Source organism: Manis javanica, chromosome 18 (genome assembly GCF_040802235.1).
Source record: "Manis javanica isolate MJ-LG chromosome 18, MJ_LKY, whole genome shotgun sequence".
NCBI classification, from domain to species: domain Eukaryota; kingdom Metazoa; phylum Chordata; class Mammalia; order Pholidota; family Manidae; genus Manis; species Manis javanica.
Window position 1 is genome coordinate 2858167 of NC_133173.1, and position 16886 is coordinate 2875052.

The following is a 16886-nucleotide window of genomic DNA, read 5'->3' on the forward strand; positions in this document are numbered from 1 at the left end:
TAGAGCAGGGAAATGGGGCCCCAGTGAGAGGGGTGCCTGAGCAGTATGGCGTCCTGCCCCGCGGCTACAGACTGTCCCAGCGAGATCATGCTGCCCTAGGTCCCTGGCCGAGACCGCTGGCTGCCATCCCCAAGCCCGACAGCCCCCAACCTGAGCACCTGTACCCTCAGGTGCTGGCTGTCTGGGACTCACCTCTGGTCACCGGCAGGAAGCAGGTTAGGGGGGACAGCGTCTCAGTCATCACTGCTCCGAGGGCCAAGCAGATGCTCGGAGGGCTCTCATGGGTGTAGACGTCCAGGATGTGCGGGTGACCCCGGGCACCAGCAGCTCTACCTGCTCTTAGCCCGGGTTCCCTGGGGGGCACTTGCCCAGGTGTTCCCCAAGACCCCTCTGTCAGCTGCTCCACGGAGCACATGGCGTATGGACCAGCGGGACCGGGCTGGCCTGGGCCTGCCAAGCTCCGGCTTCCACTGTCCCAGGGACTGGAGGAGGCCTGCTCTGCGCGCCCCCCTGTCTGTTTGGACCAGGTGAGCGGATTACCCTTTGTCCTTGGCATGTGGGCGATTACAGAAAGGAGTTGTACCTGGTGGGGCACATGTGCTGTCATTTCCACACCACATCGGAGCCAGATTCAGTAGAGCAAATATTTTGGGTGACGCTGCAGCATATAAAGGGTCTGTGTGGGGGCACAACTTCCGTGCCTCGCAGTAAACCCACTGGGACTCTAGAGTAACGAGTTTGTCTTTATTTACTAGGTTTCCTTCCCTTGAGACATACAGCGCCTCAAACTCATAATATTAAATTCTAAACACGTCACTTCTCCCTTACACATGCTGAGATTTGTTCCTGTCCCACAGGACAGATCCTTCCTGTGAGCTCCCCCATGCATACATCTCAGTGTCACGTGCAGGGACCTGGGGCCACAGCAAGTGGCTCCTCCAGCTGTTCCCACCGGGAGCCTGGGAGCAGGGGCAGGGGCCTGCGCTGCTTCATTATCTCCCCGAGACAAAGGGCAGGTGCCCCACTTCCAGGCTGCTAGAGCTGGTAACTAACATGGCTTCGTCTTTGGCTGGAATCCTATCAAGTCTTGAGGCCACCTTGGTGAAGCCATACTGATTAGAAAGCTATTTGGCTATTATATGTGACTTTCGTCGACAAAGAAATGAGAAAACAACTTATCCTTTCACAAATACTGCCTGGAAGGCCAGAATCTTTCAATAAGTGGGTCCACAGGGAAGATGCACATAATAAATGGCTGCTGCTTGGTCACAAGGTACGGGACCAGTGCGTTGACTGTGAGTTAGAAACAAGCTTACACAACAGCCCAAACTGCGGCCTCTGGCTTTTCCCAGACGGCTGACGGCTTGGAGAGACCTGGCCAATGGGGGCTCGGGGCCGTGGGTGTCCCGCTCGCCGTCCTCACTCGGTTCCCTTGCTGTCCCGACTCATGATTAAACCACCTCACTGGTTGAACTGACATACAGAAAACTACGCATTTAACATCTACAACCTGATGGGTTTGGAACTGAGTGTGCGCCTAGGAGACCATAACCTTGATCTGTGCTGTAGCGTAGTGTGTGTGTGTGTGTAGGCACCAGGCTTTACAAAAGTTCTCGAGAGCACGTACCTGTCTCTCTGTCAGCCATGGGTGTGGGGCCCTCTCACACCTGTCTTATTTGATCCAGGTGGTTGTACATGTGACCTGGAGCTTGGGAAGGAAGAGACACTGGCCTCTGTCCCGCCCAGACACAGCTTCACGCTGTGGCAACGTTCACTGACCTCACCCTGCACACACAGTGGATAAACCTGTTGTCCCCCCACCACAGGAAGGCACAGCCATGTGGTCACCACCCTGCACCCTTTTCCATGCACATGCAGGTGCTCGGGCACAGGTCTGGAGCCCCCAGTTCCGGGGCAGAGATGGTGGCTGTCTGGCTTCCTGGGGCACCCTTGGTGCCCGGCACAGCTCTGCTGGGTCATGCAAAGTAAATATGTGTGAAATCGATACATATTTGTATCAGTTTACATCTTTGTCAGAATAGGACACCAGCACAATGCTCATTCTGAACCTCTTTTCACTTGATGCCACGTCCTTAACATCCACCATCCTAGTGCTGGCAAGGTTTTTTGGAATTCTGGAACCTATGAGGTTTCCTCTTTCTTGGTTTTGTTTTCTCTTAAGAGATCTGGAGTGACAGTCAGGTTTTTCGGGGTCGAGCTGGCTCTGCCTGGTAAGAAGTGCCAAGATCGGGGCTCACCAGCACTTGTCTCCCTATTTGGTTACTTCTGGATGTGAGTCTTTGGACTCTAATAAAGCAGAGGATAAATCATAATATGGGTGAAGAAAAAAGGAACATCTTTCCGTGTTAATTAATACATACTTACAATTTTTAAAGGCTGAATGTTTTTTCTTGGGTGATTATATTATACTTTGGTCAGCCAGCCCTGCACTTTGGAGCATTTAGAGTATTTACAAGGGGTGATGTGCGTGTGTGTGTGTGTGTGGATATGTGTGGATGTGTGTCTGTATGTATATAGGTATGTGTGTCTGCATGTGCATGTGTATAGTATATGTGTGTGTGTGTCTGTCCATCCGTCTGTAGCAAGCAACTCCTCAGACTGCCCCTCAGCCTGCGTGCCTTTGCTGCCCTCGTTTATTGGGCAGATCCCTAGAAAAGGAGCTCTGGCTTCAGGAGTGTACAGTCAGTTTCAAGGCTTTCGGTAGCTAAGGATAAATTGCGTCCCAGAGAATTCTGTCAAGTCACACCCGTTAGTTGTGTAAAAGAGATAGATGCATTCTGCACTAGCAGACTGGATTTTTAAAATCTTTTGTTTATTGCAGTAAAATGTGCATAATACAAGATGTCCCGCCTCTACCGTGTTTACGTGCACGGTCCAGCGGCAGCAAGTCCCTCATGCGTCAGGCCTCGGCCACCACCGCATCTCAGAACCCGCATCCTCATTTTTGTCACTTGTGTATGTATTTTTAAGTGCTTTAGTGTTTTATATGTCATATAACATACATAGGGCAAAGTGCATGTATAAATCGTAAGTGTGCCGCTCCATGAGCTTTCACAACGCGAGCGCAGAATCAGCAGGCGGTCCATGATTCGCCGTCTCTGCAGTGTCCCAGGCCCGTGTCAGCACACTCCCTCCCGCTCAGCGGCAGTGAGAACCTTCACAACGCTGTGCGCCTGCCGCCTCTGTCCATTTCCAGAGCTTTGGCATTGTCCTGAACAGAAACTGTACCCACTGAGCAAGATCTCCCCACAACCCCTTCCCCAGCCCCTGGCACCCACCACGTCACCCTCTGTCTCCAGGAATTTGACGAAGCGCAGCCGTACGGTGTTCCTCCTTTTGTGTCTGGCTTATTTCACGGAGCATAATGTCTTTAAGGTTTGTGCGTGTGTCAGAATTTCCTTTTTCTGTCTGAATGCTGTTCCATCGAATGCACAGCCCTGTTCGGTGTGTCCTCCTGTCCATCGGTGGGCACTTCTGTCCTTCCTCGTGGCTGTCGTGACCAGCAGTGCTGTGAGTGTCAATGTACAAGCGTCTGTTCGAAGCCCTGCCCCAGTGCTTTTGCATATGCAGCGGGATGTGGAATTGCTGGATCATATGGAAATTCTATGTGTGACTTTTGGAGGGACCAAACTTTCTTCCACAGGCCCAGCATACTTTTCGAATAAATAATCAAAAAAGAGATGTCGCCTGAGACTTCCCGGGGGGCCGGGCTGAGGGACTGTGCTGTGCAGGCCCCTGAGCCTGGGAGTCCAGAGAAAGGGGCCCAGGCGGGGGAGCTGCGGCACGAACTGCTGCCGGAGGCACGGGGAGCTGGCCCGTGGGACTGCCCGGCTGCCTGTCGGCCGCTGACGCTCCTGAGCTGGGCTTCCATGGCTTCAGGAAGGTGGCCCCAGAGAGTGCGGCTGTCGGGATGAGGTGGCAGAGCCAGGGCGGTGGGGCGGGGAGGCCGTGTGCGCCGGGCGGTGGGCCAGAGTCTCAGGCCCTGCCGGCAGGCACCATTGGCCAGGAGCAGCCGGGGGGTTCCAGCTACATGAGTGAAGTTCTAGAAGAATCTGGAGCTTTCCTCTTGTGGCCCAGGCCTCTGCAGGGTGGTCAGGGTAACTAAGAGCCCACTAAGAAAAGGGTGTGTGCTTCTGGGGTGCCGGTGGCTGCTGTGGCCACCTGTCCTGGGGCGCAGGGATGCCAAGCCTTAGCTCCGCCCAGGCCACTCAGACAAGCCGGGGATGGAGCACCCGGCAGTTCGCCCTCCTGGTCTTGAAAGTGGCTTGCCTCCCACCCACAGGTTTGCCATCCACCAAGGTTGCCAGATAAGAAAACCTCCCACCGTGCTGTTTGCTGAACCCCTTGCCTCTAAAACAGTTCTTTGTTTTCAGTTTTTCTAAAAGCATTTTTAAAAATCCTCCTGTTAACAAAAGACCCTGAAATAGCAAAGTGGGATTCCTTCCTTGGATGGCAGCTACCCGAGAAAGGCAGTGGAGGCCCTGCACGGGCACCCACCCCGCTGACCCCGGGCATTGGCCGCCTCCAGGTAGGTGCAGGGTTGCTCCCCTAGAGATGTGCTGAATGTGTCGGCTCCACTTCACACGCACGGGGATGCTGCAGTCGGAATGGCGACGGTGACAGGGATGGATGGTGAGGATGTGGACGCACCGGAACCCTCGTACGCTGCCTGTGGGAAGCCAGAGTGTGCGGCCCCTTTGGGAATCAGCCTGGGGTTCCCCGAAATGTTAAACACAGAACTACCCGTGGACGTAACCATGCCACCCCCGGGTGTGTACCTGAGAGCCAGGGAAACAGACGTCTATGGGAATCCGGTCCACGGATATTCATAGCAGCATTATTTATAATAGCCAGATGTGGAAACAATACAGATGCACCTCAGCTGGTGAACTGAGAAATGAAATGGGAGTCTGTCCCTACACTGGGCTAGTAGTCAGCCATAAGAAGGCATGAAGTCGATACATACCAGAACATGTGTGAACCCTGAAAACATTATGCTCAGTGACAAGGTCAGACACAGAAAGCCACATATTGTAGGATTCCACTTATGTGAATTGTCCAGAACAGGCGGATCTACAGAGACAGAAAGCAGGTGACTGGCTGCCTGGGGCTGGGCAAGGGGAGATGGGGGTGCTGCTAATGAGTAGATGGTTTGGGGGGTAATGAACATGCTAGAAATTAAATGGTGGTGGGGGTCACACCACTCTGTGAATAAACTAAAAACCACTGAACTGTACACTTTAATGGTGAATTTTAGGGAGCCTGAATTCTAACTCAGAATAATTTTAAGATTATCCATTGTTTATATAAAATTTAAAATGAGCTTAAAGCCCTATATATTTCTGGTGCCTCTGTGTGCCACATCTGGCAACTCTATCTTCTCAGCCTTTTTTTGTAAATAAAGTTTTATTAATGCATACATAACATCCGTTAGCCTGAGGGACCAACTGATGGTGTGAATGGAAGCACTGCAAGCGCTCTTGAGGTACGTCTGCACCTCTGGTTTTGCGTTTTACACGTTCTACAGTTGACTTGGCAAGTGACCCACCTCGTCACGCCACGCGTTCTATTTTTAAACAAGAGTGATTCCCAGGAAAATAAAAATAGCTCTTTCCCCCAAGCCCCAATTCATAGAGTGGTACCCGTACACTTAACAAGGGTTGGCTCCTAGAACTGGTCCTAGAATCCCCCTCAACAGCTACTCAGGAGCCTGAAAGGGAAAAACCAGCCGTGAAGGCCGGTTGCCACAACCAGCACGAATTTACCAGTAAAGGAGAAAACAAGTCCCAGACTTCTGAATTTTGTAAACTTTAAAAAGGAAACATCTTCATTATGAAAGCTCAGTTACTCTTTTTGAGGATTTTTTAAATTTGATTGAGTAATAACAGGGCGAGAGAAGTGGACTCTGGGTGAGTGGCGCTGCCTTAGGTGAAAAGGGACCGGCACCTATAATTAACTATTGTACTATTCCTCTAACAGGTTGCTATTAATAACAAAAGCCTTCTGCACAGTTAATCCTGACAGTCCCTTGAGGCGGTTATATTAACGTCCCCATGTCACAGAGTGAAGCGACGTGGCCAAGATCGCGCGGAGGCGACCACCTCCAGGGCCTCCGTTGAATCTTTGTCCACCACTGTTTCCCTTCCTGGGAAGGGGAGGGCGGTGCGGAGGCTCAGTGCTGCGGGGGCTGCGGCCTCTGCAGGCCCCCTTCCCACCGCGGGGGCCTCCCTGTTGCCGCCTCCCGCCACCCTGCAGGCTCTCCGGGCCGCTTCGCGCGCCTGCTCTGGTGGGCTGTCCAGGCCAGTCCTGCAGCCCTGCCAGCAGGCCCGAGGAACGATCCTACGTGCCTACGAATCTCCTCTTCCGCAGGCCAGTGCATGCAGCATGCCCCAAACTTCCTCTCGAGGGTCCCTGCCAGAACACTTGGTCATTAAGCCTTTTTTCTCCCTATCCTCTCCCACACTTGATTTTTAAAGACAAATCCAAAACAACAAAGCAGCTTTACTGAGATCTAACTCATGAATCTTACAATTCACTTATAGAAAATACACTGTTCATGGGGGTTTTTAAAACTATATTCTGAGTTTGTGCAGCCAGCAACACAATCTAATTTTAGAACATTTTTGTCCCTCAAAGAAACCCAGAACCCGTCAGCTGTCACTCACCAGCCTCCCCATTTTATTTGTACTGCAGGTGAGTACAGAGCCCTCCACATTCAAAACTGAGAACATGACTTCTCCAGTCCCGCCAGGCAGGCGGTCACGCCCACGTAGGGTCAGGAATGATGCTGCCGAGTCATACCCGCCCGTCAGGCGTGGCGTCAAGCCTTCTGCGTTCTGTGTCATTGCGGTGCGATGCAAACCTCTGCGCACAGATGTGTCGCAGCAAAGCAAGATGGCGGGCCTGTGCCTTTGACAACATTCCGGGCGCTCTTGAACCAGCTGGCCCGGGAGCCGCTCACCGTCGTGACTTAAGCAGCCTGCCGCCAGCTTGGTTCTTCATTTGGATACATTCTGATTCTTGGCTCTTGATGTCCACAGTACGTGTGTCATAAAACTGCTTTTTTTGTTTAAAACTCCCTTTTCTCATCATATATTCAGGGTTTTGATAGTGTTTACACTTTAGTCCGATATGCCACAGATGGAATAAAGTCCTGGACATCTGGGAATCTTAAGACAAGATACCTTCCACAGGTGAAACATTGCAAGCAGGTGTCTGTCCATGTGAGGCCCAGTCCGTACGTGCCGGTCGCACACCTGTGTGCAGCTCAGGTGACAGTGGGTGGCACAGGTGTGGTGTGACTTCCCAGCAGCCCCGGGTAGAGAACGCCATTCCGTCAGGGTGACACCACACAGTTGTGAGAACAACCATCCAAGTGCATTTGACAGTTTTCATACATGTGTATTTCTCGGAATGCATTTGGAAGAGGAAGTAGCTTTGACAGAAATTTTCCACGGAGCACAGCTGGGATATGGTGGCCCCCAAGATAAAGACCGGTTTCCTTAGCGTGGCACCCGGCCCGTGGCCTCATCCGCTGCCGCCCCCTCCAGGAGCCACACAGTGGCTGGTCTCTGAGTTCACCCCTGCCACCTGGAGGGCCATTTCCCCCTCACCTGCCAGGTTCTGGGCTGGGGGAGGCCGATGGTGGGCGGGGGAGGAGGAGGGTTTCCCACGGGGATGGAGGCGCATTTGAACCTGAGACCACTTTACGTTGCTGTTGGGGAGGTGGTGGTTTTGTTTATAGTTCTCGAATCCAGCTTATTTCTGGGGTATTCTCATTTTTGTCACTTGTGTATGTATTTTTAAATGTTTTAGTGTTTTATATGTCATGCAACATACATAGGGCAAAGTACATGTATGAATCGTAAGTGTGCCGCTTGGTGAGCGAGTGCAGCCGCGTGACCAGCACCCAGGCAGACACAGAGGGCGCCACCTGTGCCCAGAGCCTCCCCCATGTCCGTCTCAGTTGTCACCCTGGCAAGTTTCATTTCTACCCTTGATCCTGGCCTTGGTCTGGCCTCCCACAGTCGGTTTCCCTCCCCTGCATCCCCAGAAAAGCCCCCCACCCCGCCTGACGCACACATGTGGGGGCCTTCCCCACCGGCTTTGCCTTTCTGAGGCCACCTTTCCTGTTGGATCCCCACCCACCACTCGGGAACCGCCACCCCTTCCCACCCTTTGCCAAGCCCCTGGAAGTGGGTCTAAGGTCCTCGCTGGGGCAGCCCTCCGCCTGCAAGCCAGCGCTGGCACCTCACCTCTTGGCGCAGGGAAGGTGTGCGGAGAGGCCCGAAAGCCGAGGCCGAGGGTGTGCGGTGGTGTCACTAAGGAGCCTGGCCAGCGTTCAGCAGGGCCACTGTCTCGGCCCATCTTCTGATGTCAGTGTGACCCCACAAGGGAAGCCCCAGTCAGGGGAGGAGGGGGGCCTGTGAGAAATACGACTTGAGTGAAACCTGCCATTTACCAGGTTTGTTAGTTGGGCAGCTGGGGGCAGACGGAAATCTCTCGGACAGCGTGGACCTGCTGTGAGCCCTGGAGGCGCTCACACAAGGCGGGAGGTGCGCTCCTGGCTGAGGTCCCGCCCGGCGGGTTTTCCCCGGGCAGCTGCTGACCCACTGTTGTTCAGGGCTTGTGAGATGATGTCTGTGTCCCCACTGTCGGGCACTACCGCCTGCACCATGCACATAGTTCCCTGGGCTTCTATTTCCGGACTCTGTTCTGTTCCATTAGTTCATTTATTTGCTAGTCCTGCCTTATATCATTTGCTGTGACTTCATAACACCATATCTCGCCATCTGGCCTGGCCGACCCTCCCAGGGCTCCTCGCTTTCCCACTTCTCTTGGCTATTTTCCTGTAGTGAGCTTTCCACACGAATAACCCTGATTCTAAAAATAATCCTGCTGACATTTGTATTGTGCTAAATGTGAAGTATTAATTTAGGGATAAGTGACACCTTCATATTGACCTTTGCCGTTTAAGAACAGGACATGTCTTATTCGAGTTTTCGTTTTGCTTCTTAGAAGTTATTTTTTTTTAAATACAGATCTTGCTTCTTAGATTCCTAGAAATTGTATCTTTGGTTGTTACTATAAATGGGATCTTTAGAAATCCATTATGTTTTCCCTCTGGGTGTTTGTGTGTATATAGGAAGGCTTATTGATTTTATTTTCTATTAGTGATTTTAAACTTAGCCACCTTACTGAGCTTTTATATTCATATTCATATTCACCTTTTCAGCTGGTTTTCATGGATGTTATAGATGTGCGATCCTACTACCTGCAAATAACAATACATTATCATGTTATAGTCATTATGGGGGTGTATGTGTATTTATTAGGGAATTTTATATGCACGTAGAACCACAGTATGCTCATGAATTAGATTCTTTGCGTGGGAGAAAGACCACAAGAGCCTTTTGTCCATTATCTCCCTTCTTTCCCACTCTGCCCTAGGCTCTGGGGGTCCGACTCTGTCAGCTAGGGGTCCGTGAGCCATCGAGAACGAGGACTAGGGGCCAGGTGAGCCCACACTTCTGGTCCCTTGTGACGGGCGTTCAGGCCAGGGCCTGCGTCCTGAGAGCACAGATGAGCCATCTCATGGTTCTGCGAGGGGATTCGGTGACCAACAGGAGCTCTCCCGGCCAGCCAAGGGGAGGGACTTGTAGGCACAGCGATAGGCACAGGCATGGACAGTGGCAAACGCAGGCGGCTCGGAAGTGCTGGAGGAAGGTGGCAAAGCCTGTGTGGTGAGGGGCGGGGGCCTGCAGGTCATTCTGAGGCACCTGGTCCTGGTCCCATGAGGGGCGAGCCGGGGAAGGCCTCTGACGCTGGTGGGCAGTGTCTTCCCATCGAGGCCAGGCGCACTTCTCTCCTGGTCTGGAGGTGTTCAAGACTCAAGGCAGGTAAACTAACATGGGCGTCTCACAGAGACTTTGAAACTATTTAAGTGGCTATAACATAAAGTCTGGATGGTTGTTTTCATTCAAATAAAATAGAAGTAGGAATAATAACAATTGTGAAGTCTTACAGGTTCGTACCAGAAAAAGCGTGAAGCTGTGCATTGCAACAAAAGGATTATAATAAACTAAAGCATCATTTTTGCTTTATTTTCTACAAAAAGTAGTCATGCCAGTTCTTTGCAGAATCATTTTACAGGGAGCCAGAAATCATTCAAAGCAGGAGTGGTCTCTCTGCTGAATGGTTTTCCCATTCCAAATGTGCATATGTTACACAAAGTGTCTAATTATTCTTGGGGACAATTACTGTCAGGTTCCAAAATGTGTTCAATGAGCAGCAATTGGTGTTTATTCAGTTCTAAAAAGACCACGCGCGGGAACATGGGTTATATTGTCCGCCTTAAGAACCGGTTTGCCATCCGGAAACATCTGCTTTCTATTTAAAGCACCGAAGAAGGAATGGGAGCGCATTTCCAATACACTCCCTCAGCATCAAACACCAAAGACAGGAGAATAAAACTGGGTCAGAAGGTAGTTTCTGTCCTGTGATACGCACTCTCTTCAGCTTCTCCCTCCTGGGAAGGAAAGCGGCCTCCTGGGTCGGAAAATTCTGCTTCTCTCGTGTTTTTCTATTTATACTGATTTGCACACTGGCAGGAACTGACTTCTGTGTCCTAGTTCCAGCTCCTGAACTTTCTCAGGTGAGACAAGATGCTCTTTCAGAGTAGAGGGCCTGCATTTCTGAATTTTGTGGTACAATTTGTAGAGTACTCTGATTTCGCTCATAAAGATGTAAAGATTCATTGTCTGGCCTAAAATCATCCCTTGACCCTCAATTTTCTGTGTGGGGTGCACTCACAGCCCTGTCCAGAGGATTAAGTGAGAATGTAGACAGTTTGCTTGGCGTGTAGAACACTTTCTTTGAAGGTCAGTGTATTACTTATCTATTGCTGTGTAACAAATTGCCACAAACTTAGGCACTTAGAACCGAGCACTCTGTGGCTCACGACTGTGGGCATCACTTAGGGGGCCCTCTGAGGGTCTCATGAGGTGCCATTAAGGCATCTGGCAGGGCTGGGGTCTCATCTGAAGGCTCAACTGTGGGAAGATCCGCTTTGCTTTTGGCAGAATTTCAGTTCCTCCAGGCACGTTGGACTTAGGGCCTCAGTTCCTCCCTGGCCGTTGGCTGGAGACCAGCCTCAGCTCCTGCAAAGGGGGCACAGCAACATGACACTTGCTTCCTCAAAGCCAGCAAGAGCGAAGCAGTCAGGAGAATCTGTCAGCAGACAGAGGTGACAGCCTTGTGCAACCCTGCTCGCACCACGACATCCCAGCCCCTTTACCATGTTCTTTTACTTCCATATTTGTCCATGTTGCATTATGCGATTCTTCAAACTGCCCTTTCAGTCACTCTGTTGTCTTGCGTATGCAGGAAAATTCCACATGAGCAAGCGTTTTCCTTTCTGGCGCTATAGTAGATGATTTGCAGATATGGCACCTGGGCTGGCAGGAGTCCAGCGGGGAGATCCGACGTGAGACTCCCCCAGGCGGCCTCGATCAGGAGAACTCTTTGCATGTGCGCAGCGCGCTCCCCCGTGGGCTGCCCCTCTGAACGACAGATGCGGGAAGTTACAGTGAGAGTGTCCTAGTAATCCACATGCCCACGGGCACTGGTCCTGCTCCCGGGACCTAGAAGGGATGATTCGGGGGACCAGGAGTGCTGATCTGTCCGTTCTCTGGAAAGCTGGCCTCTGGAAACAGCTGCGTGGAGCTTGACAGAAGAGCCCTTGGCTTTTGTTCATCCAGAGAAACAGTCCTGGAGAAGTTTGTGCATCTGTCTATAGCACAACTGATGGATGATACTGGTACTCATGGCATTATTTGGTAGCCCTTGCATGAGGCTCAAATATTCAGTTGCTTTTCTGGGAAAATGTTTTTTCCTAAGAAATAGCCTTCTTTCCAATAGTGAGCCTTTTATAGACAGGATGGGTTCAAAGGCTGCTTTACCTAAAACCACTCCATCTGGAAACCTGAACACTTAAAATTCACTTTTCTCTTTTGACTTTTTTTTTTTTATCCACTTGGGTGTCCTTTTATGTCATCTCTTTGACATTGTACAGAGTTAGAAAATTGATTTGTCTACATTACTTTGGATTTAATTTTTACTCTAATAAGTGCTTATTAAATCAGTAGCATCTTAGGAATGATAGGGTTATATACGTTCTGTTAGATTTTTTCCCCCTATTTTATCTTATTTTGAAAACTTAAAAGGTTTTGTGAACTAGAGTACCTAAGCCCCTTTCTTCAAAAATATATTTTGTAATGTGTCTGTTTCATCTTGTGAAGCAGACACCATAAAATATGAAATGCAGTGAAATCCATTGAGATTTTTCTCCATCTGCCTTATCTCTTAATGCTTATTGTCAGAATCTGGTTAAATCCCCACTCAACAGAAAGAAACATAGATAATGTGCTAACTTGGTCAACAATCACAGTAAGAATTGACAGGCATGCAGAGTGAAAAAGCAACAGCAATTCAGAGGCAAGACAGCCAAAGGGATGCATCTGGGGAATTCTACATAAAACTCAAAAGGCTTTTAAGTCAGAAACATCCAAGTTTTAAGGCACGGTCAATTATGAATGGATGCATCATTCATAAAATGCTGCGAATTTGAGAGGTACTTAATAGAAATGTAATAGGAAATTGCAAATGGATTGCAAAATCTTGAAATTATTGTAGAATGCCCACAAATCAACTTGCTGCAAAATCTGAAAATGTCAGAAAAAGAACAGGACACTTGCCGGGAGGCAAAAACAGTGGCCAAGGAGTTGCCTTGTAAGCAGATTGCTTGTGAGGCCAGTCCCCCTGCAGCCTGACAGTACCGCAGGGTACTGTCTCAGCGACCGCCCTGCCGCTGTCTCTTCTCCTCTGTTCTTTTCCTTTTCCTTATTCCAGTTGCCTTCGTGCATATGCATCTTTCCCCAGAGCCGTTGAAATCTCCGGGGGCAGTAGGAGGCTCAGGAATCTAGAACCCTGCATAAAGCCGTGCACCTGTCTCTCCCCTTGCAGAGAACAGCCCATCTTCACCACCCGAGCACACGTCTTCCAGATCGACCCCAGCACCAAGAAGAACTGGGTGCCTGCAAGCAAGCAGGCGGTCACCGTCTCCTACTTCTACGATGTCACGAGGAACAGCTATCGGATCATCAGTGTGGACGGAGCCAAGGTACAGCCCCGCCGGCCCGTTTCGCGTTCTCTGCCGCTTGCTCTTCCGCAAAAGCATTTGAAAAGTGGAGGGAAAAGGACTCATCCCAAATCCTGCCCCCTTAGCACAGATATTGTTGTTTAATGTCAGTATATTCACACATCCTACTTTTTTCACTTTAAAGTATGGCAAATGGAAAAAAAAAATCTTTCCCGGTTACCACATTATCCTTGTAACTAGGACTTTATTATCTGTGTAATAGTTCCACAAAGGGCCTGTAACATTCTTAAGCTCTCCCCTTATGGTTAGATATTTAAGTGGTTTCTGATTTTTTTACTATTATAGATAATAAGCATCTTCATTGCAAGAAATACCCTCTTTCATATGTTTTGTATTCTTGCTTTCTTTTGGTTATTCCCTTAGTCTAGATTTCTGGAAATGATATTATAGGTCAGGGTGTCGACACTTCCTGGCACTCGATGGATCTTGCCAAATTGCTCTGCAGAGGGTTCTTTCATCCAGAAAAGATGAGAATGACAGTTTGCCGTACCCTTGACAACATGGGGTATTATAACTAGTATGGTTTCATTGTTACTACGTTCAGGAGTTGAATTTTATTTAATGGTTTTGGCATATTTCTTGAAATTAGTTTTGTCCTGGTGCTTTCATGCCTGCTGTATTCCTCGATATTTTTGCCCTCTTGTCACGGGAGCAGAATAAAGAAGGGATACCAGCAGAGGCATCACCAAGACTGCCAAAAAAAAAAAAGGTAAAAGATTTGATGTTTTATAATTTCTTCGAGGTTTTTAACCTCTGCTCATCCCATTGGACATTTTTACAGGGGTTATTTCCTATCAGTAGAAATTCAGTGTATCTGGAATGGAATTCTGCTATTTGCCCTCTAAACCAGCTCCACATTTTCATATCCCAGTCATTTGAGCTAAAAAAAAAAGAAAGAAAACACGAAAGCACAGGCTCCCCCCCTCTTGTGGGTCGGCTGACTCTGCCTTTGCAGAGTCTCGTGCTGGTGCCCGGTGTCTCAGGTGTCCGTGGGCAGCCTTGCTGGGGCCTTCTGGTGGCCTGACTGGTGCCTCCCCTCCCACCAGTGTGTCCTGCCTCTGCCTCATGCCAGCGTTCCTCGCAGGCGGCAGTGGGGCCTTTGGGGGCTGGGAAGTAGACGGGGGCCCGGGTGTAGGCTTCTCCTCCCCTGGAGGCCCCCCAGCCACAGAGCAGGAGGCACAGAGAATCCTCCATCGGAAGGTCGCCCAGGAAAGGCATGAGATCTCAGCCTGCCGGGCCCCCTGGCCTCCATGCTCTCAGCGCCGACGTCTGCTTCCAGCCCATCCTCAAGGGCTCCTCCTCTGTGTTTCGCCTCCATACCAGCTCCCAGCTCTGTGGGCAGAGCGGGCCTTCCCCTGGCTGGTAGTGAGTCCCGACTCCACATCCTGCAGGTTGCGTGCATCTCCTGGGCTGGTGGACACATCTCAGGGGACCCAGGAACCGGCCTTTTCATCGAAGCCAACAGGACAGTAAGGCTGGGTTGTGGTGCGTTCTAAGGAAGCGTGAAAGTGCTGGCACACAGTAGGCACCTCGTTTTTGATGAGTGAATATCTGAAAGGTGCCTCTCTCCTCCTCTTTCTGGGAGACAGGGCAATACCACAGTTGTATTATCACTTCCCTTCTCTGTGCTTTCGAGCTGGGATTGCCTCGACACTTGCCAGCCGTTCTGACGGGCGGTGAGGAAGCTGCCCCGCTTTCTTTTATCTGTGGATTCCGTCGGTTTGTCTGCCATTCTTGAGGTGGTTTGCGCTCTCGTCAGTTGAGATATCCAAGGCTATTTTGGGCTTAAGTGTAGATAAAATGACTTTCATAGGGAAGGTGTTTGCGTCCTATTAGCTGGGCTTCCAGCCATTTGTCAAACTGCCAGTCCCCGGATTGTGTGGCTGTGCAGTTGCAGAAGGCTGTCAGTGCAGTTGGGTCCCAGCCAGACAGACCGCCTGTAAGAGGGCAGGTGGGTGTAGGAGGCAGCCCAGCCCCCTCGCTGCAGATCAGAGGTAATTCAGGCTCAGTGCTGGGGATCCATCCAAGTGGGAATCGGAGACCTAGGCCATGGGGCACCACTGCACTTCAGATCTTGGGCCTCCCCTCCTGGGGTGCCTGTCCTCCCTGGGCCCCCGGAGCCCGCTTGGCCCTGCACACAGGACCTTGGTGCGCCAGGTTCTCTGGAAGGGAGTGTCCCGAGGGGTCAGAAGCCAGGGGTGGGGATGTAGCCGCCTTAGTTGTTTAGTTTCTGTGGCTGGCACTCAGGGCTGGGGTGGGGCAAGGTTCCCGCTCTGAGAACTGGAGCACAGAGCATCAGCCAGGGGCCCCGCAGCACCCCAGCCCTGCCCGGCCTTGCTCCAGCTAGGGAGCAGCCCCGGTCCAGATCGGGTCCCGAGCCTCCAGCTGCTGCATGGGCAGGTGGGCCAGGAGGAGGTGTGCCGGGGGGTAGCAGCCTCTGCAGGGGCCTGGCCCCTGCGCCTGCCTCTCCTCACCCGTGGCTGTGCCTGGACTCTCCAGCCCCAGCACCTGCCCTCCTGGACAACCCACACGGCCCCCGTCCTGCTGAGGGCCTGGAAGCGGTGCCGTGCGCTGAGCTGGACCAGTGCCCGCCCTTGCAGCGTCCCGTCTGTCACTCCCACCCCCGCCCGGGCCCCCCCACTGTGTTCCGCGGGGTGGGACGACCCCGCTCTGGTTTAGGCCTTTGATCCCAGTGTTGATCCGTCTGAGGTGGCAGATGGCCAGGTGCCCTTAGCCTCTGGGGCTGTGTCTTGGCCCACGGGCCGCCCTTCTGGCCTTGAGCAGCTCTGGGGCCCCGGTCCTGCCTCTGTCTCGGCCTGGCCACAGCAAGCCTGGGACCGAGGACCTCCGCTTGATGCTCCTGGGCCAGCTGTTCCCCCCGAGGCGGCTGTGGGCTGGCCCGGGAGACCTGACCTGCTCCTTCCTCCCAGTGAAGGCATGGACGCGCTTCAGGAGCCGATTGCTGGCGTGGAGGGAGCTGGAGGGCGTCTGCCACCACCGACTGACTCAGCCCTGGGTGGGCTGTGGGCGGCCTGCGGGGCACAGGCGTCCATCAGGCTCTGCCCGGGACAGGACGCACAGAAGGCCTCTCTCTCCCACTAGAGCGGTCAGTGCTGTCACCCCAGGAGAAATCTGTGCCCAGACCGTTCTTCATTCTTCCAGAATCACGAAGGCGTTTCCTTCTCTGGAGAAACATTTCACCTGTCACCCCCGCTGCTGCCAGAGACACCGCTGGGTGGGAATACTGCTGTGTGTCGCCCCAGCGCGGGGTTATGTGGAGCCAGGCGGGCCCTCCTGGAGGTCTGGGCCCAGGCCCGGCCTGGCTGTGGAGTCCCAGCACCAAGCCGAGGGGACGGCGCCGTGGAGGCAGGTGGGGGTGGGGTGGGGGCAGTGAGGGCAGGCCTGGCCACATCCACTCCAGGGAGCGGCCTGCAACTGGGGCGCAGCCTCCACTGGACAGGGGGGCAGGGGCACGGCCAGGCGAGCCGGCCCCTCCAAGTATCACCAGGGATGTCCTCGCCCAGCTCCCAGCACCCCGGGCACCCAGGGGCGCCCTCGCACCACCAGCAGCGCCTGATGTGTGTGAGCTTCCGGGCAGAGCGGCCCAGCTCCGCCGTGAAGGAGCCGCGTTCCCAGGGCTTTTGCC

General features: G+C 52.2%; 1 protein-coding gene across 6 annotated transcripts in view; it reads left to right on the forward strand.

Annotated features, from left to right (window-relative positions):
- HOMER2 (homer scaffold protein 2) overlaps positions 1-16886 on the forward strand; it is a 70052-nt gene that overhangs the window by 25143 nt on the left and 28023 nt on the right. For 3 of the 6 annotated variants that reach the window (XM_073227231.1, XM_073227230.1, XM_017674877.3), the window contains exon 2: positions 13045-13201. The exons of 1 other annotated variant lie outside the window; for it this stretch is intronic. In XM_073227231.1, the coding sequence (XP_073083332.1) occupies positions 13045-13201 (157 nt within the window). Of the gene's footprint in view, positions 1-6714; positions 7061-13044; positions 13202-16886 lie in introns of all 6 variants that reach the window. 2 more of the 6 variants (XM_073227233.1, XM_073227235.1) reach the window with 1 other exon arrangement.